The sequence below is a fragment of the Elaeis guineensis genome, chromosome 10 (genome assembly GCF_000442705.2).
Source record: "Elaeis guineensis isolate ETL-2024a chromosome 10, EG11, whole genome shotgun sequence".
In the NCBI taxonomy this organism is placed as follows: Eukaryota; Viridiplantae; Streptophyta; class Magnoliopsida; order Arecales; family Arecaceae; genus Elaeis; species Elaeis guineensis.
The window spans coordinates 71635977-71663493 of record NC_026002.2 but is presented as its reverse complement, the minus strand read 5'-3'; the positions used below and the strand labels follow the sequence as shown (position 1 = coordinate 71663493).

At 37.7% G+C, this 27517-nt stretch overlaps 1 protein-coding gene and 1 long non-coding RNA gene across 3 annotated transcripts; one reads left to right on the top strand and one right to left on the bottom strand.

Annotated features, from left to right (window-relative positions):
• Positions 1 to 949: 949 nt before the first annotated feature.
• LOC105032828 (sulfate transporter 4.1, chloroplastic) lies at positions 950 to 24036 on the top strand. Of its 2 annotated transcripts, none has more exons than XM_073244510.1 (18): positions 950 to 1343; positions 2616 to 2664; positions 2770 to 2971; positions 3660 to 3828; positions 4029 to 4094; positions 4205 to 4312; positions 5540 to 5647; positions 5754 to 5819; positions 7911 to 7971; positions 8057 to 8184; positions 9463 to 9504; positions 11374 to 11490; positions 12997 to 13048; positions 13667 to 13805; positions 13937 to 14025; positions 23262 to 23338; positions 23450 to 23739; positions 23854 to 24036. In XM_073244510.1, the coding sequence occupies exons 1-17, from the start codon at positions 1056 to 1058 to the stop codon at positions 23717 to 23719; spliced, it is 2031 nt and encodes a 676-aa protein (XP_073100611.1). In that variant the 5' UTR covers positions 950 to 1055; the 3' UTR covers positions 23720 to 23739; positions 23854 to 24036. The 2 variants fall into 2 exon arrangements, with proteins under 2 accessions (XP_073100611.1, XP_010905703.1); XM_010907401.4 differs by having other exon boundaries at positions 952 to 1343; positions 23453 to 23739.
• On the bottom strand, positions 14339 to 25274 carry LOC140851984 (uncharacterized). Its single transcript, XR_012134843.1, has 2 exons — positions 24291 to 25274; positions 14339 to 14554 (listed from the first exon to the last, which is right to left on the bottom strand). It is a non-coding gene; the product is annotated as an uncharacterized lncRNA (long non-coding RNA).
• Between the last annotated feature and the right edge of the window lie 2243 nt (positions 25275 to 27517).

Here is a 27517-nt window from a genome sequence, read left to right as displayed (position 1 = left end):
TGCCTGGGCTGAGGGGGTGGGGTGGCTGCGGGGGGTGGGGATTCGGAGTGGCTGCCGCCGGCAGTGGCAGAGGGAGAGAAGAGGAGGAAGAGAGAAGAAGGGGAAGAAGAGTTTATCGGCACGGAGGAGGAGAGATCAGTCATCGTCGGAGAGAAGGAAGTCGCCGGAGAGGGGGAAGTTGCTGTCAGAGAGGAGGAAAAGGAATGATTTTTTTTCGTATAATTTTTTTATATATACAAGAAAAATGGAGGTGGAAATTATATTTTTAAAAATGTCATTGTGAATGGCGCTTTCAAAAATGCCATTTCACATGGCGCTTCTCTCCTTTTTTTTTTTTTAATTTTTTTATTTTTTCTGTGTATCCTAACGGGATGGTTTTTTTTCTATTTTCTATCTATTTTTTTTAATTTTTTTAAATTTTTAAATTTAATTTTTTTTCCTATGTATTCTGATGGGATGGTTTTTTTTATATTATTTATTTATTTATTTTTAAGCTGTGGTTGATTTAAAAATGTCATTTGAAATGACGTCTTCAAAAACACCATTTGCACTAATATTTTTGAGCATTTGGAAGCCCATGTCGAGGAGATGGGGGAGGTCCATGTGGGATGGGGGATGGTTCATGGGGGATAAAGAGGGGTGATGTGAAACGAAGAATCATCATTTCAAATGATATTTTCTATCAAAAAAATATTATTTTAAATAATATTTTATAATTTTATATTAATTTTATAAATAAATTAAAATATATAGTATTTTTATAATTTTTTTAATATTATTTGGATAATAGACTTCTGTTTTTAGACCTGTCACATTCACCTGTCCCTGTCCGTGTTGCCCTCAGTGAAGCACTTACGAGTACCGACAAATAGACAGAATCGCCAGCTATTTTTATAATTATTTTCCACCATAAATGAAACTAGTCGGCATGCCCGTCCCCATGCATGCCGCGATCTTATACCGCGCGAACGATTAGAAAAGATTACCATCGACTTCTTTTCTTTTGCTCCCCGCGAAGCGTCGCCGCCGGCCTGCGTAGGAGGGGGGCGGCGATAATGGAGATAGACTCCGACGCCACGGCCTCCTCGAGGACGAATAGCTTCGGCGGTGGCCGGACGGTGAAGGTGATCCCATTCCAGCATGCGTCGCCGTCGCCGCCGCTGCCACAGCCGTCGGCGACGCTGGTGGCCAGATGGGGGGCGAAGCTCCGGGTGATGACGGCCATCGAGTGGATGGAGCTCTTCCTCCCGTGCTCCCGCTGGATCCGGACCTACCGATGGCGGGATTGCCTCCAGGTCGACCTCATGTCCGGCCTCACCGTCGGCGTCATGCTCGTCCCTCAGGTTAATGGATGTCTCTATCTCTACTCCTTTTCTTTTTCGGATTGTTGGTTCGAAAGGAGACTGGATACGCCATGTTGAACTTTTTCTCTTTAGAAGGAAAATCGTAATTAGTGCTTTTCTTTTTCTTCTTGTAATTAAATGGGATGCAGGGTTTCTCCGAACTCCGAAGTAGCCGGGAAGAGTTTTTATAATGATTGGTTTATGATAGTTTAGTGGGATGCACGGCTTCTTGCAAGTGAAATTCTTAAAAATTTTCGGATAATGATTGGTTTATTTTATACTAGTTTCTCTGTATTTTTTAAAATTTTATTTTCTTCATTTGTGCTGTCTTGATTTTATGTTTAATCAAAATCTTGGCTCCTGCTGTTCACATGGCGTACTTTGTTTCTGGGATTCCCAAGACTAATTGAACAATCTTGAATTCATTTTCTTAATTTTCTTGTATCATTCTTTGTTTCTCGGATTCTTGATTTGGTCCAAGACTGGTTGAATAATCTTGAATTCCTTTTTTTTTATAATTTTCATTCTCTCGTGAATTCTTAGAATGATCTTTTTATCAAAGGATCAGAAAAAAAAATCGGCCTGGATCTACTGTGGGAATGATTTGGAAGATCCAAAACTAAAAACAGTGGTATTTGCTAGCAACAACATAATGGAGGCAGTTAATCAATATAGATTGATCCGAAATCTGATTCAAATTCAATATAGCACCTATGGGTACATAAGAAATGTATCGAATCGATTCTTTTTAAACAGTGCGTAGGGTTCCTTACTAGCATCGTGGCAGCAATTCCTTGAAATTCTTTTGTGTAATAAGATTGGTTTATGCTAACTTTTTTTCCTTTTTAAATATTGTTTTTCCATCTTAAGTATTTTGAGTTTCTTTATGTGTCACTAAAAAGAAATATTGATCAAATCAGTGAGTCAATGTATTACATTAAAAAAAAAAAAAAGAGGAAAGCAGAGTTATGTTAGGTTCACTGGTTAAGCCAATAACCATAAGTTTTACACATAGTTATCATAATGTAAAATGTGTTGAAATAACACTCTACTCATAGAACTATTTCAATTCCAACAAGAAGAGATGCCTTTTTATGAGTATGGGCTATGGCCTTGTTTCGTTCCGAATTGGAAATCAAAATTTGTTATGTAATTTACTTCCATATTAGTGATTTGTGGCCTGTTTTGATAGAAGTTTCATTAATTCGTATAGAACTCTTTAACTGGTGTGATTGTAGATTATCTGATTATTTTGTTACATGCAAATGTTAGGCAATGTCATATGCCAAGTTAGCAGGGCTTCATCCAATATATGGGCTTTGTGAGTATACTTTAATTTTGTATCTTTCTTATTGCCAGTATGTTGAATAAATTCTACTCAGGTATAATGTGCTCTGTTTCCTCAAGGCCAACATTTTTTGTACAGATTCAGGGTTTGTTCCAATATTTGTTTATGCTATTTTTGGATCATCACGTCAACTGGCAGTGGGTCCAGTGGCGTTAGTATCACTCTTGGTATCTAATGTCTTGAGCCACATTGTTGATCCTTCTAATGAGCTGTACACTGAACTTGCCATATTATTGGCACTGATGGTTGGCGTATTGGAATGTCTTATGGGTTTGCTAAGGTAATTAACCATTAATCCTCTGTTTCTTTCCTGCCACAATTAAAACTATGTTACTTTCCTGGTGTTTCGAGTTTGGTAATGATATATTTCTTGTTTATCATAGTCTTAAAGATTCCAACAGTGTTTGCTGGAAATGGCAGGTTCCCTGAGTCCATGAACTGCTGACCTCTTACACATACAATTTTTAATGACTTTGTAGTTGCCTTATTTTTCATTCTTTTTATATTCTTTTTCTCTTTTCTTTTTTTCTTTTTTTTACAAATTAACAATCCAAACTGGGGTTGGCCTCTTGGTGTGATATAATGTTTCAATTACAATGTTCAGATCACAATCTGATTCTGATATTATAAGGATGTAATGGAAAGTCCAGCATTTCATGATGAACACCAGACAAATAGTGGGTACATCTTATCACCATGCACTAATGCAGTATGTCTGCAACTAAGAGTCTAAGACTATCTTTTGGAGATTTAAACCCAATAACTACTTATTTACAAGGATTGTAGTTGAAATTGTAGATTTAATTTTTTTACAACCTCCTTCATTCAGCATCTTCCCCATCTGACATTATCATTTGTAAGACTATTGCCTATGCCAAACTACTAGGACACTTTTTGTAAAAGAAGTTTATTGCCTTGTTGGAGCTCCAGACTTGCATAATCTCTTTCATGTTCGCAATTCTCTACAGGCTTGGGTGGCTTATTCGTTTTATTAGTCATTCTGTAATATCTGGCTTCACTACTGCTTCAGCCATTTCAATCACCTTGTCTCAAGCCAAATACTTCTTGGGGTACAATATAGTACGAAGCAGCAAAATTATACCACTAATCAGAAGTATAATTGCTGGATCTGGTGATGTATGCTCCTAATGCCCTGGTGATTATGTGATTTTTCTATTTTTTTTCATACTATAGCACGTATGCACACACATTTATTCTTGAGGTTCATATTTGTTTCTATTTTATAAGTTTGGTTATTCATCTTTGTGAGTCTTATTTAAAATACTTAAAATCATAACTATTTTTAGTAGCCTTATGTGGCAGTTTCTTTTTTGCAGTTCTCATGGCCACCCTTTGTGATGGGATCAATTTTTCTTGCAATTCTTCTCCTGATGAAACACTTGGTTAGATCTTTTATTACACTTTCTAATGAAGTTTAATTTCATTCTTTCCATCTTGAAGATGTTATATTCAATAAAATGTACCATGACAACTACTATCATACTTGTTGCAGGGTAAATCCAAGAAGTGTTTGCGATCTCTAAGGGCAGCTGGTCCCCTTGCAGCAGTTGTACTTGGCACAACTTTTGTGAAAATATTTCATCCATCTTCAATTTCAGTGGTGAGATTTTCTCCATTTGATTTATTGGGCCTGGGTTGTTAGGATTTAAACCTAATGCTATGATCATGAATTGCAATTTATTATGCTTGGTCTAATATGTCTAATCATAATTTGGAGGCATTTATTGTGATTTTTCATGTGTCTTGTTCTGCCCACGAAGGAAGGTCTAATCCTGAAAAGCTAGAAATGGAAAAACTAATGTCTAGTGTATTGCATTAGATTGATATAGCTTGATATAAATTTGAGTAAGCAATAAATTGGAAACCCCAAAAGCAGATTTTAGTAAATAACCAAATATAACACTTGGGCTAAGTGTTAAGTTGGTTATTTTTGTTACATCTCCCCCCTCAACCACCAAGAGGAATCTTAGGTCTTTATTGGATAATAGGTAGTTTGGAATTTCGGGATTTGTTCGAAATGGCTAATAACTTGATCCGGTCAAATCTTTCATTAGGGTAGAGCAATTGTTTTTTCTTCCCTTTATTGATTGAACAATTCCAAGACCCATTTTCTCATCGAGCGAAGGGTACTAAATCAATCAGATTGATTTTTCGATCAAAAAAAAGTACCATGTGGAATCTTTGGTTTTTTTTCCTTTGGGATAAAAAATCTCTTTTCTGCAATTCCAAATGGGAAGTAAGTCTATGTATCTTACTGGTGAAACTTAATACTTGAAATTCAATAGAATAAACTAATATCTAATGTATTGCATTAGATTGGTACAGATTTGTTAATGAGATGATGTTACAAAAGATGATAAAAGTCTGCGTGACTAAATTTTAAATTTTGATTGGATACAACATACAAGGCTTCGGCTACATGACAGGAAAATTGTATAACTAGAGTGGGATGTATATGTCTGATGAAAGCAGTAGTTTTACAAATTTGTTCAATAGAACTATGGCGACTTAGGAGTCTTGAGTTCTGATAGTTTCATTACTGATTGATGAGTTGTATGTACAATAAGAAATGTTTGAGAGATTAATAGATTTATTTTAGTGCACATTCTGATATGATGAACAGTTTTGAACTGAGGTTGATCATCCTTCAGAGTGTCAAAACATTGGAAGATCACTAGATGAAGCAAAATCATTTATGAAACCCTGAATGTTGTCCATGTCATTAAGTTTTTCGACAGCACTAAATAGGACTATATTTTGCAACACTAGTTATTTGAGACACAATCTAATTTCACATAATTTATCTGAACTGTTGTCCTTATTTTAGGTTGGTGAAGTACCCCAGGGTCTTCCAAAGTTCTCGATTCCTAGAGGATTTCAGCATGTGAAATCTCTACTTTTAACTGCAGCTCTTATTACTGGTGTGGCCATTTTGGTATAAATTGGTTCTGCTAGTTTCTTCTTTCTCAAATGACCCTCCATTTTTATGTATCAGTTTTATCAGCACTCTTTTCTTTTTTCCTTGTTTTTCTGGATTTCAGGAATCTGTGGGGATTGCTAAAGCTTTGGCTGCAAAGAATGGTTATGAGTTAGACTCGAATCAAGAGGTAATCATTTTAAAAGATTTATACCATAGATAATCCTCTTTTCAGATCAGTCTTTTATAAGAAAATTCCTTTAGTGTCATTACTTAGATCCATTTTCTTGAGTTATGTTTCTTAATATATTCCAGTAGTAATTGTTTTTCTTATTTAGGCATTACTATTTATATGCCTAGTTTTCTATCATTGTGATCTATCAAGATTGAAGATAAGTGATCAATATTTCATTTTCGATGTGAAATGCATGAGAACTCCTAAAATTAATACATCAACATGCAGATGCCTGTAGAAGTATATAGAGTTAATTGAATGTCAAAATATATATACTACCATATACTGATGGTTATTATATCATACACAATAGGTATGCCTGAGATCTTTTTACATGTTTCCGTACCATCTCCAATTTTCTCATTAACCAAATGCACACATTGAAACATATTTCTGGCCATGCTCCCCCCCCCACCTCTTTGTAAAGCTTGTTATAATAACTTGCTTTTCACACATACTTGCACAGATAGGTAGATAGATGATGAATAGACCAAATAGAGTATGAAAGTTGCAATTTTTAGTTGGAACACATAAAATATAAGGCTTTGGTCATAATTGAAAGTGAAGTTAACGTCCAAATATATTAGGCTTGGAATTTCATTATCTCCTATCAATTTCATGAAGGAAAAGAGTTCAGGATAAGAGTACATATTTTCCTTGGAAAAAGAATTATTCAAAAAGAAGCATATTGTTACTCATGTATCAGTGAAACATAACTAGAGTTTTCAAGATTCAAAAATGGCCCTGGTTTGTGGAAATGTGCTTGATGAATGAGTAACAAAATTAGGGAAGATAAAATGATAATTATCTTTAGCAAAATATAAGAATTAAAAGGTGCACTAATAGAGGACAAGGATGAGGATAGCTACTGAGAATGAGATGGTACATATTCCTCCTCCTGGAAATAGAATTGAAATAGAAGTTAAGATAAAGCATAAAAACTAGGTTTAAGAATAACATATAATCCTTATAGATGATCATATTCATGCATAACCTAGGAGAGGTTGAAAAAATGCCTAAATACCTTATCTTCTTCAGAATTCATTTCAAAATATCAAAATTCTTCATGACTTCTGAAATTTTCTTAAACAATCTCTATTTTCAATGATTGAAATCTTGAATGGTGGTAATGAGAAATGATTTCATGTATCAAGGAACATTCTATAATGGAGGACCTGGGCCTTGCGTCGGAATGATTGATGAAGTGGGATTCATACTGTCAAGTGTCAACCCATGTTAATGGCAGAACTAGAAGGTTTTTACTTGGAAAATTGTAATTTATTGTTCTTCTAACACTACTTTTGTTTATCTAAGCTGCTAAAGTCACACAAAACAGGTCTTAAACTTTCAAAATACAATCTTAGAGTAAGAAGAAACCAATGGATCAAAGTCTAATTTGGGACTAGACCACTTAAAATTGTTTTATTCTGATAATCGATGCATAAAGCTTGCTTAATATATCAGTTTCCATAGGCTGAGAAGAAGCCTAAACAAAATAATCTCATGATAGAGGAGAGAGACTCCTTTACAATCTGACATGTACTGGTTTTCATCATTTATCCTTCTTGTTTAGCTTTCTGCCATCAATCTCGTGATTGAAGAAATCTCACCCAAAATACAGCTTAACAGCCAGGCACCATTGCAACTCTAATACACCATCCTTTTGTGTCAACCTCCTGGAAATTGGAATCAATACATATAAATGTAAAGGTAGTGGATTTTGTGGTTTGTTGTTTTATACAAATACTAGCTTTCTGCTGTGATATGAATAATGCAATTTCCAAAGATATGCTTGGATTTTTTTTTTTTTTTTAAAGCACACTTACAAATCTCAAATATATAATGTACAAATTCTGAATATAGATGTCTTTTAAATGTAGTATGTTTGCTATGGATGCGTAGGTTGAAGAGTGCAGAGTTTGAGATGCTACACTGCTAGATGGAATTTGCAAATCTGTCAGTTAGTTACATAGCTGACAAAGCTAATGCTATATTTTTCTTATTTCATTGTATACTAAGAGATTTCTCATGCTCATGCTTTCACAGTTGTTCGGTCTAGGTGTGGCAAATATTTGTGGATCATTCTTTTCTGCATACCCTATAACTGGTGAGATACTAAGACTAAGCATGGACATACTAATGCACTTTGTTCTTCTTCGCATGCTCATAGAGAAACATTTTATTATGTGCAGGTTCTTTTTCTAGGTCAGCGGTAAATCATGAGAGTGGGGCCAAAACTGGATTATCTGGAATTACAATGGGCATTATAATGGGATGTGCTCTTTTGTTTATGACACCATTGTTTAGTGAAATACCTCAGGTATGACTTTCCCTTGAAAAGTTTTTTGGCCATTCAACTGCAGATAATCTTGTCTTATGAAGATACTAGGAGTCAGTTTAATTTATTCATGGGATTTAAACCAATGAACTGAAAATGGTGAGTGCTTACAACGATGAGAGTCTATTTACCATTGGCCTGGAATTTAAAGTAGGAATAATTCAAGCACAATCCGGTGCAGAACTCCACATAAATAAAAATGCAGATTCATGAACGCCTGTATATACTACAGTTATAAATTTTTCTTTCTATGATATAAAATGCAGATAAACCTAAAGAGGATGGAGAGTCTATGAAATGAAGTAGATAACGATGGACAAGTATACTCATGCAACGTATGCATACATAGGCATATGATTATTGTACTTCTGGAAGAAATGAGTACCAACTCTTGCCAGATCAATCATGTCATAACCATCCTGATTTCTTCGGTGTGCCATAGTATAAGCAGTCAACCAGTGATGGATTGAAGATTATCAGAGTTTCTGTTGTCAGACTCAGATCATCTATTTGCTAATCCTGATATAGGATCCATTCCTTAATGGCTCAAGCCTATGAAGTCGCTGGTTAGTTAATAGGGCATCAGAACTCAGGTTCTTGGATGTTATGAGTTTGAATATCCTCCAGTTGAGGTATTTATTTAATTCTCCTAGTTAACCATTTTCCTGATTCTTGTCCATCATGTTGTCTCATCTCTATCTTGATTTGGTTATCCCTCCATGTGAATAGGCCAGTCTGCATTTGGGGGGGATGTTAAGTCTGATAAACATTGGTAACCCATTCCCTAACACCTTAAGCTTCTTGGTCAATTGGTTAGTTAACAATGTTTCTCTAAACACTGGATAGTGCTTACTATGTTTCGATGGTGTTCTTTTGAAGAAGGACCTTTTTCTCCTTCTGATTGGTCAACACATATCATATTTCTTTTCTTTCTTTCTGTTTTGTTCCTAGGCATATATTGCATTTGGAATGGAGGACAAATTTAATTTACTTTGCCAGCGAACTTTTTTTTTGCAAATTTGCTTTTTTCCCCCTTTGCTTTTTTAGTGTTTTCCATATTATATTATAATTACTTTCAAAGACTTGGCCTTGGGATGAAGGTTTCATTAGCTGTCTCTAAATGGATGAGTATAATTTGGTAGCTTATAATTCGGTGGATAATATTTAAGTTTTTTAATGTTACTTCTCAGATTACATTTAGTTTCTACTCAATGATCATGAATGTTCCTGCTTACCATGCTTTGCTTGTATTTGTTTCAGTGTGCCCTAGCTGCAATTGTGATATCCGCTGTAATGGGCCTGGTAAGAATTTGCAAATACTTGGTGACAGGGTTCCTAATACGTATTTTATAAGCTCTTTGGTAGTTACCGATATCAAAATTATTTGGCCTTTCACAGTCTTACTTTATTCTTTACATCACAACTGTTTAGAATAAAGATGTTTCTAGGTTTTCATAACAGTTACTCATGTTCTACTGATTTGTTTTAGCAATTCGTATCGGATGACTTATATATGATATTTCCAGTGGTAAACCTCAGATGCCAATTGCTTTTGTTGATGTCTTGTATTTCTGTTACTGGAAAATTTAATTACTTGTGCAGTTCTAACAGAGACAAATAGTTTCCATTACAAAATGATGAATCTTGCTGGAAAACATTGGACCTGAGTTAGTTTGCCATTATGAATTGGAGTGTACAATCTTGATGCATTGCTTAATATTTTTCACAATTTCTTACATAAAATAGTACATATCCGTCCCTCTTAGTCATGCAGCTAGCCTCTATTAGTGTATACAGATGTGATCCTAGAATCAGGATCTTTGCACTTAAACATTTTCTGTTGCATTGAGCTTTCAAAAATAGCAATTAGTAGATAATTATTGCCATCGTTTGTGATTGTGACTGTCAGTTGTCAAGAGATGAAAGCAATAACATTGACAATTCCAGAAGTGCTACAACAGTCCCTATAGCTACTACCTATTTTCCCTTTTCATTCTGCAACAGTCTATATAACAAGCATGAGCCTATAAAATATCAAAGTCCTTGAGGATCCAAGTACGTCTGGATGTTATTATGATCTGGGATCCTGAACCTTTTTTGATTTAGATGTGAATAATTCGTGAGACCCTATTTTGAACCTCTTGACACCCTTATTTAAAGTCAGTATCATCATATACTGTGTAAATTCCAAGTAAACTTGCTAACAAAACTGAAGCACACTTTCGATTGTTGCTTCTCAAAGTGATCTGATTGGATGGAGAAGGAAGCAATTTCTTCAATCCACCCAACTTGGACCTCTCAAAGGGAATAATAGAAAATAAAAGAATTTGCAAATGTAGGGTTCTAAGCCCTTTTTGTATCATTGATTAATATAACTAATTACAATTCCTCTATCCATGGTAGTGACGTCCGGTCCTACAAAATCTAGGTCGGATTCCTCTTCTAGTTAGGAGAGGTTACAACTTTCCCAAAATAGTTATGATTAGGGAAAATAATTATGAAAAGCTAAAATCTTGGACCATGATCTTAACTCTTATGTCAACTTTGCCTTCAACCACTTCTCTGTATTCTGCTTGGATTTGAATTATGCTTGGTCATAGCTTTTTCTCAAAAGGGAACTTTACTTTGACTGGCCATTTTAAGGTTCAAACATCATCGTATGCTTGCTATTGCTATATGTCAAACCCTTTAAGAGCAGACATAGTATCTTAGATCTCGAAAAGTCACCCAATTGCAAAAAAAGAGCACCTTAATTAGATGACATATGGGTAAGTTATGGCCTCCAGAAGTTTTAATGTGCAATTTGGCTTCCAATATGGTGGATCTTGGTATCGAATCCTATCTAGACCTATCGAAGTAGCTACTGTGATCCACAGCAGGCTTGGTGATTCTTCTGGGTTATAGCGTGCAAACTTGTGCATAAGTGAGATCTTCCTGATGTTGGAATCATGACCTTTTTATATAAAGCATCTTGTTCTACTGCCAGACCAACCAGTCAGCGACTAGACTGGTCCAAGTTAAATAGGAAACATAATTGGATAAACCAATCTAGATTATAACATCTTGGTCCTATGACATACAGTAGCATATATTTGAATGGAACATGGGTACTGCATTCTTTATAAGTTTATAGCTGATGTTGACTTTAGATATTAATAATTATTGTTGTAGGTGGATTATGAAGAAGCCTTGTTCCTTTGGCGTGTAGATAAGAAAGATTTTCTTCTCTGGACAATCACTTGCATTGCAACATTAATCTTTGGTATTGAGATTGGTGTTGTTATTGGGGTAAGGGTTTGAATCTATTTCTAGCTCCCTATCTTAAAATTTCAAGTTATCTGTATCTTCATTTATTTAAAATGTTTCTATCACATTTATCGTTTCAATTCATAAAGTCTGCTTCACCTTTCGTGCATATATTGTCTCATATATGGGAGGGGATCTTTTCATTATGTATATGGTTACTGGTTTAGCAGATCATGTGCTAAGTTCATAATCTCAGATGTCATTTTCAGTCTGCATCTTCCATAGTCACAAATACTTTGGTATAATAGTTGAAATTTGAATGGCAAACTTGTAACCAAAATCGAACAGATCATAGCAAAACTTTACTAATGCATTCACACTACAGTTTACTGGTTCATCTCTAGACTAACCAATATATGCCTCTCCGTAGCATTATAGCTTACCGCACAGCAATATTTCATCTAAAATAGACATCCCATAAAATTAAACTAGATTCTTCATTTAATGAAGGTTTTTCGCATACCTTAACACTAATATTAATAATGAATTCTTCTTATTTTGGAACATGAAACCAATTGGGTTTAGGAGCATGGCATTATGAATTTCTGGAACATCATCTAATTATGAAGTTGCCTCATTAAATCATAAGTAGCAAGCTGACAAAGTGAGTATCAAGGTATCAAAACCAGCACCTGTGCTGGTAGGCCGGTGATACGATATGGTACGCCTTTGTGTTGTGTTGTTCCAGCATGAATCGGTAGGAAAACCAGCAAGGAAGGGGGAGAGGAGGAAGGAGAGAGAGGGAGGAAGGGAGGGAGGGAGATAGAGAGAGAGAGGGAGGGTGCGGTAGAGAGAGAGGGAGAGAGGGGGAGGGAGGGAGAGGGCAGCATTGAGCAATGGCTGCCGGCTTCTCTTAGAAAATTTTAAAAAAAGAAAATAATAAGTGAAGTCAACAGTGGCTATTGACTTCACTTTAAAAAATCAAAAAAATATATAAAAGGGGTTGAAGCTCTATTTCCATTCGAAATAGGGGCTCCACCCTTGTTCCAATGTATAGAAGACAGGGCTTCAAAAGCCCTCTCTCCTCCCTCCCTCGGTCCTGTTCCAGCAACTATCGCTTGCCATTGCCCTCTCTCTCTCTCTCTCTCTCCCCCCTTCCCTCTCCCACTCTCTCACCAATTGCTCGATTTCATTATCGGAATCGTCTTGGTTTGCCACCGATATGGCTCATACGCCCCAAATTGGGTGGTTCGGGATGGTTCTACCTTCCTTGGTGAGTATATTTGCATGATTGTCTGAGATGTTTCAGTTGCTTATCATTTTATATTTTCATATTGCAAATGACTAGTATGAAGACAATGCTGCAAACGGTAGGAGACTTTGCTTTTCATTTAAGATTAGATGTTCATATTTGCTTTCTAGCATGATGGTGCATTTGAGGGATTTTGTATGATTACCTTCTGGATTAAATATCAATAATATTCCTGTTATCACTGGGTTAGATAAGAAGCAAATCTTGTTAAGAGCACGAGACCTTTTGCTTTGTAGGTCGGCTTCTCGCTTGCATTCGTTATCCATGAATCAGCAAATCCACATACAGGTAAGTGTCCTTGGAATCTATCTACCATCTGCAGGTCTGCATGTAGTTGTGCCAGTTTGCACTTCTCATCCTCATATCATTTTGAATCTCATTCTTATTGGTCATATTCTGTGCACCATAATTTTATTATTAAACATATTGTTTATCTAATAGACCATGTTGAATGTGGTTGATGGATATAGCTTAACCTTTTTACCAGATATGGCTTACATTGACTCAAGAAACATGCAATCTCATTTGAAACAGTTTTGGAATTCATGTATACCTGTTTTTAATGTTTCACCTTTACAGTCTCAGAGAATTTAATTTTATCAGAGTTTTAAAATTTCAGCAAAAACATTTGTTTCTTTCAGATAATAATCGTTAAACCATAAGTTCATTAGTTTTTAAGCTGGTGCCTACTAGATGGTATTAAGCTTTTTTTTTTTTTTAATCTTTTAATTATCTGGTTGATGTAACTACTATCCAACAGTATGTAGAGTTGTAGACATTAGACATCATTTCTTACAAACGTGTGATCCTGTTCAATCTTCATATTCATGCTTTGACATAAGCTGTTAAAGGCTATTGCTATCTGGAGATTACTTGTTGCTAACTTGTATAGGTCTTTTGTTGCAGCTGTATTGGGCCGTCTTCCTGGAACAACTGTTTACAGAAATATTCTGCAGTATCCTGAAGCATATACATATAATGGAATAGTCGTAGTTCGAATTGATGCACCTATCTATTTTGCAAACATCAGCCATATCAAGGACAGGTGAATCTTAAGCTTTTTTTAGATTGCATAACCTTAAGAAAACTGATATGCTGGGAAAATTCAAACCTCAGTCTTGCTTGCTTTGAATTTTTAGTCCATTTTAATGTCATTAAATCAACTTGTGTTATCAGGCTACAGGAATATGAACATAATCTTTCTGGGACAGCAAACCGCGGACTGGATGTTGGAAGAATTTATTTTGTGATCCTTGAGATGTCACGTAAGTCCTTGACCTTTGCCTTCATATCTTCTTTTCCGGGCTTATATGAGAAAAGTATGAAAATATAAATTTGGATGTTATAAATGTTACTTGGATTTTTATATTCAACATTTGGCCATCTGGGTGGAAGTTCTCAGTCAACACAAATACTTTATCAGTAATCTAGCTCAGAATTTCTATGTGGTAATATGATGGATTATTTTTTATCAATTTACTGTCACGCCCCAAATTCAGGACATAACACGTGCTATCAAGAGATGGAGCCCACGATAACACGAAGCCAATCCATCATAATCATTTAAAATCCGTCAAATAAAAAGATTCAATTCCATTATTCATCAAATAATCGAACCAATATTGGTTCAGAACATCTAAATCCAAAAGCAACTACCAACCCAAATCTCAAACATTCATAAATAACTACAAATCCGTGATTATAAAATAAACTAAACTTCTGCTGCCAAATTTTCAAGCTTGCTATGCAGATCTTCAAGCTTGGATTCCTTTTGCCGATCCTAACCTTATTCCTCTGTTCAAACAAAAAGAAAACAAAAAGAATATTAGCTACACTAGCCCAGTAAGTAGAACTTGCGTTTTCTTATCGGATCAAGCATAAGTTTTTCATGATAATACAATATTTAGAAAATAACAGGTAATACAAAATAAAGCATTTCATAGAGCATATAACAAAATAAGTTATAAACTCATCATGCATGCATAAATCATGTATATTTCACAATCATGAATCGTAAATCATTTTCATCATGTATTCATGTCATGTTTCAAAACATTGCTCACAAATATTCATGCTAAGGTCACTATTATACCCGTGACAGGGCCATGTTTCTTAATCGACAGAGTTTTTTAATTCGTGTGCCAACTTTATACCTGCTGGCAGGGCCATGTTTCGTGTGGATGCTAGCTTCAGATGTCGATCTTCCCGAAGGGATTCATTCATAGCCATCTGAGAGTCTTTGAAATCATTATATCTTTTTCTTAAAGCATACATATACATAGATGGAAAAATAATGAAATTCATGCTTCATAATCATGCTATTTTCATAAGACATATTCATGAAATCAATGCTCATAATAAAATATGCTTTTTCATATCACATATGCCGATCCTTATTTTATAAAAAATTATGATTTCATCAATAGCAATTCTTTGCATAAAAACATGATCATTTAAAAATAAATAAGGAGCATAAGATCTACTTACCTCATTCATCTTAGATTTTCAGACTTCGTTAGAAGAATCAGCCAATCCTATTTAAAATATCAAATCATCGTCAATTTCTATTTCATGAATATAATAAGATTAAATTATAAGGAAAGAGGACTGTTGACCGGATGTGTCGGACCATCCAGATACCAGGGTAATTCAGGATCTCTGATCTGAGGGTCAGATTCAAGTGACTTGATCAAGAAATTGTGAAGCACAGATTAGATCAAGATCAATCAATAGAGTTCATTAATAATGAATTTAAAAGATCCTTGATATGATCAAATGAGGTTGACATACAACACGGATATCAAAGCAATTTTGGATCATCTTGTTAGAGTCAATATGAGCCCCTAAAAGATGAAGGCATGACTTGGTACAGGATTTATAGACCTTCTTAGAGAGAGAAAGTCAATCATGAGAAAGAAAGTAGAGAGAGAAAGTGGAGAGAGAATCTTCGTATCCTTCAAAAGTGGCAATCATGGTTGATATCATCAGAGGTTATATCAGGGTGACTTAATATGGATTAACCATGATCGATGTTATCAATTTCGAATAAGGATCGGATCGAGATCCGATCTACTGCACGAATTTCGGAGCAGTCTCAGATTATCATATTTTCATCTCAAGTTTATCCTAGGGTCTGTGATACAATCAGAGAGAGAGAATGATCCTAGAGAGACAAAATCCATAAAAAGAGATAAAAGGGTCTAGAGAGAGAAAATAAAAAGAAAATCTAGAGAGAGAAAATAAAGAGAGAAGGTAGAGAGAGGAGAGAGGAAAGAGAGAGAAAGGAGAGAAAAAATTTTTCTCTCTTCTTCTTCTTCTTTTCTATTTTTCTATTTTTTTTCTTTTTCTATTTTTTTTTCTTTTCTTTTCTTCTTCTTCCTTTTTTTTTTCTTTTCTTCCCGCGGCCTCCCTTGGCTGAAACAGGGGAAGACCGTGAGGTCCCCCCTTGGTGGCCCAGGCTTCGACGAGATGGTGGCTTGGCCGGAGGTTCGGCAATGGCGGCCGACCATGCGAAGCCGGCCGGCGATGGGGTTCGGTCGGCAAGCTTTCTTTCTTTTTTTTTTTTCTCGAAAAATAGGGGATCCGTCCTCTTTCTTCATGATTTCCGACCATTGACCGGTTGTCGGTGCCCAAGCGCTCAAGGAAAGAGAGAGAGAGATGAGGGTCCGGTCTCGGGGATGAGACGCCGCAACCAGCGACGCCGATGGTCGGAAAAGAGAGGAAAAAGGTTTCGGCTAAACAGGGGTTTCATGTTTCATGGAGTTTTCGACGATCTCAACGGCCGGCGAGGAGTTTAAAACCATAGAAAGAAAGAAAAGAGGGAGAGAAAGAAAGATTGAACCCTTACCTGAACTCCGGTGGCCTCTTCGACCTTCAATTTCCGACGAACACAAGTAGAGGGTGTTGCGGCTTCCAAAGGTAAAAGAGAGGAATTTGACCTCAACGATCGTCAGTGGAGGATCGAGAGGGAGAGGGGAGGCTTATTTATAGAGGGCCCTAGAGTTTTAAGGGTCCTAGAACCCTTCTCCGATCAGGATTCATCGGAGAAGAAGACTCCCAAAGGGAGTCTTCTTCCGTTCCCTTTTTTTTTTTGATTGTGGGCTGATTCTGGGCTCAATTGGGCCGGGTTATCACATTCTACCCTCCTAAAAAAAAATTTCATCCTCGAAATTTAACATACTTTCATTTTTTAATAAATGTGGATATCTCATCTTCATATCATCTTCAAGCTCCCATGTAGCCTCTCTCTCTTCATGATTACTCCAGTGAATCTTTACATACGGAATGATGCGCCGTCTTAAAACTTGCTCTTTTCGATCAATAATTCGGAGGAAAAATTCTTCATAGGTTAAGTCTTTATGAACTTGTAATGGCTCATACTTTATCACGTTATTTGGATCAGATACAAATTTTTTTTTTTTTTAGTAGTGAAACATGAAAGACACGGTGTACTTAGAATAAATCTGGTGGTAAAGCTAATTCGTAAGCAACATCTCCTACTCGGCTCAAAATTTCAAAAGGTCTAATATATCGCGGACTCAGCTTGCCATGTCTCCCAAACCTCATGACACTTTTTATAGGTGATACTTTTAGAAAAATATGATCATCGAAGTGAAATTTCAATTCTCTTCTTTTTCTATTTGCCCAACTCTTCTGTCTATCCTGTGCTGCTTTGAGTCTTTTCTTGATCAGATAGATTTTGTCTCTAGCATCCATTTATTATCAGTAAAATCCTTCCTTATTTACAACTAACGTATTTCATAATATCTTTTGATTTAAAGGATTAATATTTCTAATCAATTCAGACCATCACGCTTTTGCTGCGCACTCTGATCTCAACTTACCAAATTATCTAAGTCTATCAAAAATATCTTTGTATATTAAATCAATCAAAGATAGATCCAACATTCAGATTTCATATAAAATTTAGGATAAAATTTAAAGTTTCCTTATTATTACTATCTCTTAGGCATAGCACATCAAAATTAAATCTTCATCCACTTTTTATGTTTGAACTTATTACATAAGCTTCACCACTCCTCAAGAATCCAATATGTCTAGAATTAATCTGAGTTAACCTTCGATTTACCTTACAATTATTTAGACAACTTTCAAACCAACCTTTCTTTGCAAAGAAATTAACATCAAAATCAGCAAAATTATCATGTCCTTTATCCATATAGGTTTAACATTCCAATGTCATTGAATATACCCAACATAATATATCAATACCTCCCATTTCATTCTAGGGTCAATACTTCTCGTACTTAGGTCAACCTTGCTAATTGAAATCTAAGATATAACTCATCAATTTTATTATAGACATCATATGCCACTTATACATAAATTTTATCATAATACCTATTGATTCGAAATCAAATTATTGAATCTTTTCTTTTATATCATCATGTTCCTCATGATCTTAGCCTCAAGTTCAAATATCATTAAAGTCACAATCCCGAATAATGATAACCTTAAGTTCAAATACCACTTAAGTCATATTCTCTAGTGATCATAACCTAAATTTTATATCATTCTATCACGTCTTTAATGATCATAATCTTAAGCTCTGATATTATCCATTATACTCCACTCAGTCACATCCTATTGATCATACATAAAGTTTTGATATCACTTTATAATCTCAATGATCTTAAACCTAAGCTCTGATATTATTCTATCATATCCTAATCATTTATATCATTTATATCATAATTCCCAATGATTATAACCTAAGCTCTGATACCATAAAATATCACGCCCCAAATTCGGGACATAACACGTCCATGCTACCGAGGGATGGAGCCCACGATAACACGAAGCCAATCCATCATAATCATCTAAAATCCGTCAAATAAAAAGATTCAATTACATTATTCATCAAATAATCAAACCAATATTGGTTCAGAGCATCTAAATCCAAAAGCAAGTACCAACCCAAATCTCAACATTCATAAATAACTACAAATCTGTGATTATAAAATAAACTAAACTTCTGCTGCCAAATTTTCAAGCTTGGATTCCTTTTGTCGATCCTAACCTTATTCCTCTGTTCAAATAAAAAGAAAACAAAAAGAATATGAGCTACACTAGTCTAGTAAGTAGAACTTGCGCTTCCTTATCGGATCAAGCATAAGTTTTTCATGATAATGCAATATTTAAAAAATAACATGTAATATAAAATAAAATATTTCATAGAGCATATAACAAAATAAGTTATAAACTCATCATGCATGCATAAATCATGTATATTTCACAATCATGAATCGTAAATCATTTTCATCATGTATTCATGTCATGTTTCAAAATATTGCTCACAGATATTCATGCTAAGGTCACTATTATACCCGTGACAGGGCCATGTTTCTTAATCGACAGAGTTCTTAATTCATATGCCAACTTTATATCCGCTGACAGGATCATGTTTCGTGTGGATGCTAGCTCCGAATGTCGACCTTTCCGAAGAGATTCATTCATAGCCATCTGAGAGTCTTTGAAATCATTATATCTTTTTTTTAAAGCATACATATACATAGATGGAAAAACAATGAAGTTCATGCTTCATAATCATGCTATTTTCATAAGACATATTCATGAAATCAATGCTCATAATAAAACATGCTTTTTCATATCACATATGCCGATCCATATTTTATGAAAAGTTATGATTTCATCAATAGCAATTCTTTGCATAAAGACATGATCATTTAAAAATAAATAAGGAGATAAGATCTACTTACCTCATTCATCTTAGATCTTCAAACTTTGTTAGAAGAATCAGCTAATCCTATTTAAAATATCAAATCATCGTCAATTTCTATTCCATGAATATAATAAGATTAAATTATAAGAAAAGAGGACTATTGATCGGATGTGTCGGACTATCCAGATACCAAGGTAATTCAGGTTCTCTGATCTGAGGGTCAGATTCAAGTGACTTGATCAAGAAATTGTGAAGCACATATTAGATCAAGATCAATCAATAGAGTTCATTAATAATGAATTTGAAAGATCCTTGATATGATCAAATGAGGTTGACATACAACACGGATATCAAAGCAACTTTGGATCATCTTGTTAGAGTCAATATGAGCCCCTAAAAGATGAAGGCATGACTTGGTACAGGATTCATAGACTTTAGAGAGAGAAAGTCAATCACGAGAGAGAAAGTAGAGAGAGAAAGTGGAGAGAGAATCTTCGTATCCTTCAAAAGTGGCAATCATGGTTGATATCACAGAGGTTATATCAGGATAACTTAATATGGATTAACCATGATCGATGTTATCAATTTCGAATAAGGATCGAATCGAGATCCGATCTACTGCACGAATTTCGGAGCAGTCTCAGATTATCATATTTTCATCTCAAGTTTATCCTAGGGTTTGTGATACAATCAGAGAGAGAGAATGACCCTAGAGAGACAATCCATAAAAAGAGATAAAAGGGTCTAGAGAGAGAAAATAGGAAGAAAATCTAAAGAGAGAAAATAAAGAGAGAAGGTAGAGAGAGGAGAGAGGAAAGAGAGAGAAAGGAGAGAGAAAATTTTTCTCTCTTCTTCTTTTTTTCTATTTTTCTATTTTTTTTCTTTTTCTATTTTTTTTTTCTTTTCTTTTCTTTTCTTCTTCTTCTTCCTTTTTTTTTTCTTTTCTTCCCGCGGCCTCCCTTGGCTGAAACAGGGGAAGACCGTGAGGTCCCCCCTTGGTGGCCCAGGCTTCGGCCAGATGGTGGCTTGGTCGGAGGTCCGGCAACGGTGGCCGACCATGCGAAGCCGGCCGGCGATGGGGTTCGGTTGGCAAGCTTTCTTTCTTTTTTTTTTCTTGAAAAACAAGGGATCCATCCCCTTTCTTCATGATTTTCAACCATTGGCCGGTCGTCGGTGGCCAAGCGCAAGAGAGAGAGAGATGAGGGTCCGGTCTCAGGGATGAGACGTCGCAACCAGTGGCGCCGGTGGTCGGAAAAGAGAAAAAAAAGGTTTCGGCTAAATAGGGGTTTCATGTTTCATGGAGTTTTCGATGATCCCGACGGCCGGCGAGGAGTCTAAAACTATGGGAAGAAAGAAAAGAGGGAGAGAAAGAAAGATTGAACCCTTACCTGAACTCCGGTGGCCTCTTCGACCTTCAATTTCCGACGAACACAAGAAGAGGGTGCTGCGGCTTCCAAGGGTAAAAGAGAGGAATTTGACCTCAACGATCGTCGGTGGAGGATCGAGAGGGAGAGGGGAGGTTTATTTATAGAGGGCCCTAGAGTTTTAAGGGTCCTAGAACCCTTCTCCGATCAGGATTCATCGGAGAAGAAGACTCCCAAAGGGAGTCTTCTTCCGTTCCTTTTTTTTTTTTTTTTGATTGTGGGCCCAATTGGGCCGGGTTATCACATTTACAAGATGCAATGTAAAATAAAAATCAAATGTATCTTACATTGTAAGAAATTGATGAATTGAGCAGAAAAGCATATCGTTTCTTGTTTAGATTGTCTAGGAAAATAGTTATACATGAATTCTTTAATATACATGAATGACAAGAGGTCATCTGAATGTTATGAGTCTACATAGATTTCCAACGGTGTCCTAGCATAGATTCAGTTTCTATGTATTTGAAATTTGCATAAAGTGCTGAAGACACACATGGGCACACATGGTTTACATATGTGCAAAATGGGATTTCGGTCATTTCACATGATGCAGATATCTAAATTCATGACTTAAGAGTTTGGTTCATGAGATGAAAGACATCAATCACGCCATGCTTTGGCCCATGGTCAAATTAACATGGTCTGCTTTGATGGATTAGATTTTACGCTAGATTTTAAAATAAAATCGACAATCAAGGCTTTCCAGGTCTTTAATCAATTGTCAGTAAACCTAGTTTTTTTTGTGCAGGACATGGGATCTAGCCCACTCAAGTCAGCAATTCACTGAAAATTCCATCTCAATTTAAAGCAAATGTTGACCTCAAACCTTTTCTAGCCATCCAATCTAGAGGGCTGTCTCTCCCTTTAGAATTTGCGAGATTCTCTTCTTCAGGGATCTTGAGAAGAGGTCCCAGCTATTCTCAATCATTAATTAATCTTGCTGTTAACACAAACTTCGGTTTTCTCAGTGCCTGAGTCTCCTTCCATCCTATTTTTGGCATTCCCATTTTTCTTGTAGCAGCAATGGTTCCTCCCTTGGCTTCTGAGAGCTCAGCCATTTGCAAGATCCAGTTAAGACAACAATAGATCCTACCGTATCTATGATTCTCTGATGATTATTCACAATGACATCTGAAAAGCACTCTTCTCTTGTTTATTTTAGAGACCTCATAGGAAGCCCCACTAAGCAGGAAGGGGTCATCTGAGGAATCTAGTTTTCACAGATTACACAGTGCCGGAAAATCCTTCCATCTGAATTTTGCTTTCCCATTTTTCTTGTAGTAGCAATAATTTCTCCCTAGGCTTCTCAGAGTTCAGCCATTTGCAAGATTCAGATACAACAATTCCTGCCATACCAAGAATTGTCTAATGATTTCTCACAGCTGTCTGACAAACCGCTCCTCTCATTTATTTCAGAGACCTTGTAGGAAGTCTCTCTGAGTAGGAAGGAATCACCTGAGGAATCTAGTTTTCACAGTGCTGGAATCTCCCATCCAGATTTTGCATTTGCATTTTCCTTGTAGCATCAATAATTCCTCCCTAGGCTTCTGAGAGCTCTAGCCAATTGCAAGATTCAGTTGAGACAACAACAGGTCCTACTGTACCTATAACTCTCTGATGTTTTCTCACACTCACATCCAAAAAACCGCTCCTGTTTATTTTGGACACCTTGTAGGAAGTCTCTCTGAGCAGGGAGGAGTCCCCTGAGGCCGATCCCAGGGGATCGCTTTAGAATCGTTTCAATCTTCTAGAAGCAAGCTATGCTATCTTGCACCCAGCTCCACCTCTGTGGAGTTCTTCCTTTTATCTATTATGATTAGTTGCAGCTCTCTGGTGTGATCCATCTGACGCAATGTTTTGTGGCAGTGAATCAATCCTCATGACACTAGTTAGGATTTTCTATGTAATGCTTTGTGTGACAGCAACAAGGAATGCTTCTATCATGTCACATAGCCTTTGAATTTGAGTTGTTTTGGCATAAAATTCTTATGTCCTTTATAAAACGATGGATATTTTGTTTTTCACCTTCTTCTGCCTCTAGTGCGATATTTGGTATATATGTTCTCATACTAGACCTATTCGGTGGCATGGAACCTACAGTTTAGAGATTGTTGAGGCCTACTCTTTTGTGTGTTGACAGTGGAGCAGTTTCAGGAATGTTTAAATTGTGTTGCTTATCTGTCCGGTTCAGTTATTTAAGCATGTTCTCATTTGTTTTCATTCTCCACAGTTTTCAAATTTTATTATGGTAACTTCTCATATACGTGTAGAACTTGCTATTAGATCCAAGTTGGACGTCTGTTGGAATTATGAAAGTTTCATGCTTATGCACACGGCAAATCAATAACTCATAAGGACCTATTAAATTGTTCAGCTGTTACATATATAGACTCCAGTGCTGTTCAAGCCCTCAAAGACCTGCATCAGGAGTACAATTCACGTGGCATCCAGGTTAGTATCTTCTATAAAGTTAATATCATGTCCTTTAATGTCACATCTTAATAATGGACAACGACAGCAGAATTTTAGAGACCTTCTCTCTCTCTCTTTCTCTCGGTTTAGCAGATTGCAATTGCAAATCCAAACCCGGAAGTTGCTCGGTTACTCTCAAGATCTGGCCTTATAGACCTGATTGGGAAGGAATGGTGGTTTGTGAGGGTCCATGATGCTGTACAAGTTTGCCTACAACATGTGCAGAACCTGAATGGGATTACTCCTGAGGCAGCAAACAAGACTCCTAGGAGGCAGCTGAGTTTCCTGCAGAGCCTATGGAAACATGAAGGTGGAGGCAACTTCATGGTGGAGCCCCTCCTCCCTCAAAAGCAAGTATAAGCGTCTATTCCTATAGAAAGGTGATTCACATCTGACCTTTCCTTTTTTTTTTTTTTTTCAGAGGTCATCGGCTCTTCAAATGTTGTTGAGACATATTCAGTTTTTTTTTTTTTTTTTTTTTTCAACTTCTATAGGTGCAATCCTGCTAGAGGAGGGATTCACGGGACACTGGAACCAGCATAGAAACTCATGAATTTATTCAGATTGGGCTTTTTACCTAGGAAATCTAGGAGGCCTTTGTATCCAGCCTTTAAAGCTTCTTTAGTTTTATCTTTTTTTCTATTCCCATTCAAAAAGCATATCAAGTTTTTCTTTTCCCCCCCAAAGCAAGCCAAAAAAAAAAAAAAAAGAGGCATATTAAGTTGATCACGTCTTTGATGGTTATGCCAAGTGACCAGGGATAAAATCATCCCGCCTTGGGGGGTTTAGGGGATTGGGGAGGGCCAGCCCCCATTGTTTGGCAACCGGTGCCTCCACCGAGTCTTTCCTACCAAATAATTTTTTTTAAAAAACAAGCACAAAAAAATATATTCAAAAGAATTTAACAGATAAGCGCCAAAATAAGAGACACCTGGGCTGCCGAAATGCTGAAACGAGAGAAAGGGCGCGCCTATGCGCGATTGGGTGCTTTCATCAATAATCGTGCGGCTAGTGCTGATCTTCGTTGGAGTCTGGCGGTGGGGAGGGATCGTGGGCTCATGTGGCCTAGGGGCCGCCGCGGCAGCTCCAGTGGACGGCGCACAAAATCACCTGAGAGGAGGTGGAGGAATTTCAGAGATTTTTCACCAGAATTCTTGAGTTTCTGAGGAGAAGATGAAGGACTTTCGGAAGCATTGGGAGGGTGTTTCGGTGTTGGTCTCGAGTCTCAACGGGAGGGTGCTAATGGAGTGGATTGCAAGGGAGTTCAAGGATAAGGGGAAGATCTAGCATGGCCCCAAATCTTTTGCGTTGGCCAAAGATCACCATTTGATTCGCTTCAAATTTGAGGACTGCAGTGGGACTCTCATCGGGGTGTTGTGCTTTGTCAATGGTCAGCTCCTAGCAGTAGAGCCATGGGTTCCCAACTTCATATTGAGCACCAACTTTGTGTGAAGGACTATGATTTAGGTGCGGCTCCATAGGTTGTCGATGGAGTATTGGGAGACGGACATATTAATGGGAATCACATCGAAAGTCAGGAAGTCAGTGGCTTTGGATGACTTTATTGATTGGCAGCAGAAAATAGGATTCGCTAGGATAAGGGTGGAACTCGACCCGACGGTGCTGCTGAAGTTTGGGGTTTTGATCAGGGGCCATCAGGGGTTTTTCTGGCAGCTCTTTGTTTATGAGAATGTGTCAATTGCATGCTATAAATCTGGCTAGCTTGGCCATGGAGATAGGTAATGCCAGTTCAAATCGAAGGTGAAGGAGAGTCATGGTCATGCGTTGCAACCAGAGAACTTCTATGAGCTAGAGTCCGATGACGGTGGAGGGCTTTCAATCAGAGGACGATCTGCCACCCAATCTGGTTCGATCGCATCTCGAGGTATGGGCCGCAACTTCTTAGATTCGCCAGTCCCATCCATCTAGGGTTCCAACGAAGCCGAGAAAGATGGTTGATCTCAACTTGGATTCCTCTAGATCAAGTTCACCTCCTTCTTGCCTGGATTCACCAAAGCAACCGGTGATCTCTCCAGGTTCTTCCATCGGACTCCGATAACTAGTAGAAGCCATCTAAGGTTGCTCGTCGACACTCATCGAAGAATAGCCGAGGTGGCTCGGACTCGAACCGAGTCGAGTGAGGTGACTCAAGGATCGGGTTTTAGGTGTTGGCTGACTTAAACTCCAAACTGATAGACTTTGCTATGGGCTAGGAAGACAGCCCAAGCCCAATGGACCACTATATGTCCAACATGAGCGGGCTGAAGTTGAAAAAAGATAGGAGCCCGGCCCGTAGATCGGTCCAAGCGAGCTCCTTGAAGCTGGTTGAGCCGGGCCTGGTGGATGGCCTGAAGGGCTCTAGGGGTTCCTTCTCATGTGATTGGGTCGGCGTCTGAAGGGGCAGAGATGGAAGCAGACGGAGATGGTGCTCATAGAGCCCAGAGCCCACCATGGTCGGCTGGCGACGACATCATCAGAGGCTCTAAGTTGGTGGCTGGCACCCTTCTGGGTAGCTTTTCATGGCCAGCTTCAGGTGGGGGAAATGCAACTGGTAGCCAGGTGGAAGAGCTCCAAGAGCTGTGGCCAGGAAAAGATATTTGGGAGCCGACCTTGCATGTAGTTTCTAGAAAGATAGCCTAGGCGGAGGGGGCAATTATTCCACACGGTCGAGAGAAAGGGGGTTTGGTAGATGTTGCGACCGCAAGCCATGATAAAGTGGTGGGCCAAGTGAAATGGGCCTTGAAAGCTGGCAGTGCCTTATAGGTTTCCAAGGACAGGATGGAAGGAATGTTGGATGTTGGGAGTCCTTTAGCTGTCTCTACCCATGCCCTACTTCCCTTGGTTTTGATTCTCAATGAAGGTGTTGCTTTGGAATGTAAGGGGGCAGGAAAACCATCTTTCCTTTCTACTTTCATTAGAATAATGCAACAGCATGTACCTGATCTATGTGTCTTGATGGAGATGAGATTATTTGGGCCTAGCTTGGCCCGTATCTGACGAAGGTTCCCTCTTAGCGGGGGGGTTCTTGCAGTGGAATTCCAGGGCTTGTCGAGGGGTATTATTGTACTTTGGAGAGTTGATGTTGCTTCCATGGATATTTTTAATCATTGTTCCCAGCAAGTGGCCGTTGTTATTATTGCAATGAATGGATTTACTTAGATCTTGTTTGGAGTGTATGCCAGTACTGAGTATAGAAAAAGAAGTACCTTATGGTAGGAGGTGTTGACTCTGATTGACTAGGGGTCCTGCTTGTGATCTAGGGTGATTTCAATTGTATTATTGGATCTCATGAGAAGAAGGGGATAGGCCCTATATGAAAGATGTGGAACACAGGGAGTTCAGAGATTTTATCCAAGCCAATGGCTTGATTGACCTTGGTTTTATTGGTCCTAGATTTATTTGATGTAACAACTGTCAGGATGGGGCTAGGATGTAGAAGAGGATTGACAGGATCCTTGCTACTGCCAGTTGGATTCAGCGCCACTCTTTTTACCTGACCTGGCACTTATCGAAGATTGCCTCAAACCACTATCCAATCCTGTTTGACATAGACATGACTATCTCCTACTAGAGTCCATTCCAGTTTGAGAAGTTTTGGCTTTTCTACCCTTGATATTGAGACATAGTGAGGAAAGTCTAAAGGCTGCTAGTCTAGGGTGATGCCAGATATCGTGTGACCTATAGACTTGATCTGACGAGGAGGTGGTTGTAAAGGTGGAACAGAATCGGGATGGGTGACATCTTCAGGCAGCTTGAGGCCATCGAAGTTTTTATCACGGACCTTCAGGAGCGTGAGGATTGGGAGGATGGGCTTGCGGAGCAAGAGCTGGTTGATCTTTAGAGTATGCTCTCCACCCACCACTCTCTTCTGAGGCAGGAGGAGGTCTTTTGGAGATAAAAGTCAGGGTACAATGGATTAGAGAGGGAGATCAGAATACGAGATTCTTTCATCAGAACATCATCATTTCGAGTCACAGGAACCAGATCAAGACGCTCAAGGGGGTTGGGGGTCAGTGGCTGATCGGTGATGAGGCTTTGAGATAGGAGATTATGTGATTCTTCAGGTCCAGATGGATGATACCGCTGGGGGGACCCGACCCTTCTAAACCCCCACACCTAATGATGTGGTCACGAAGCAGGAGAATAAAGATTTGGAGG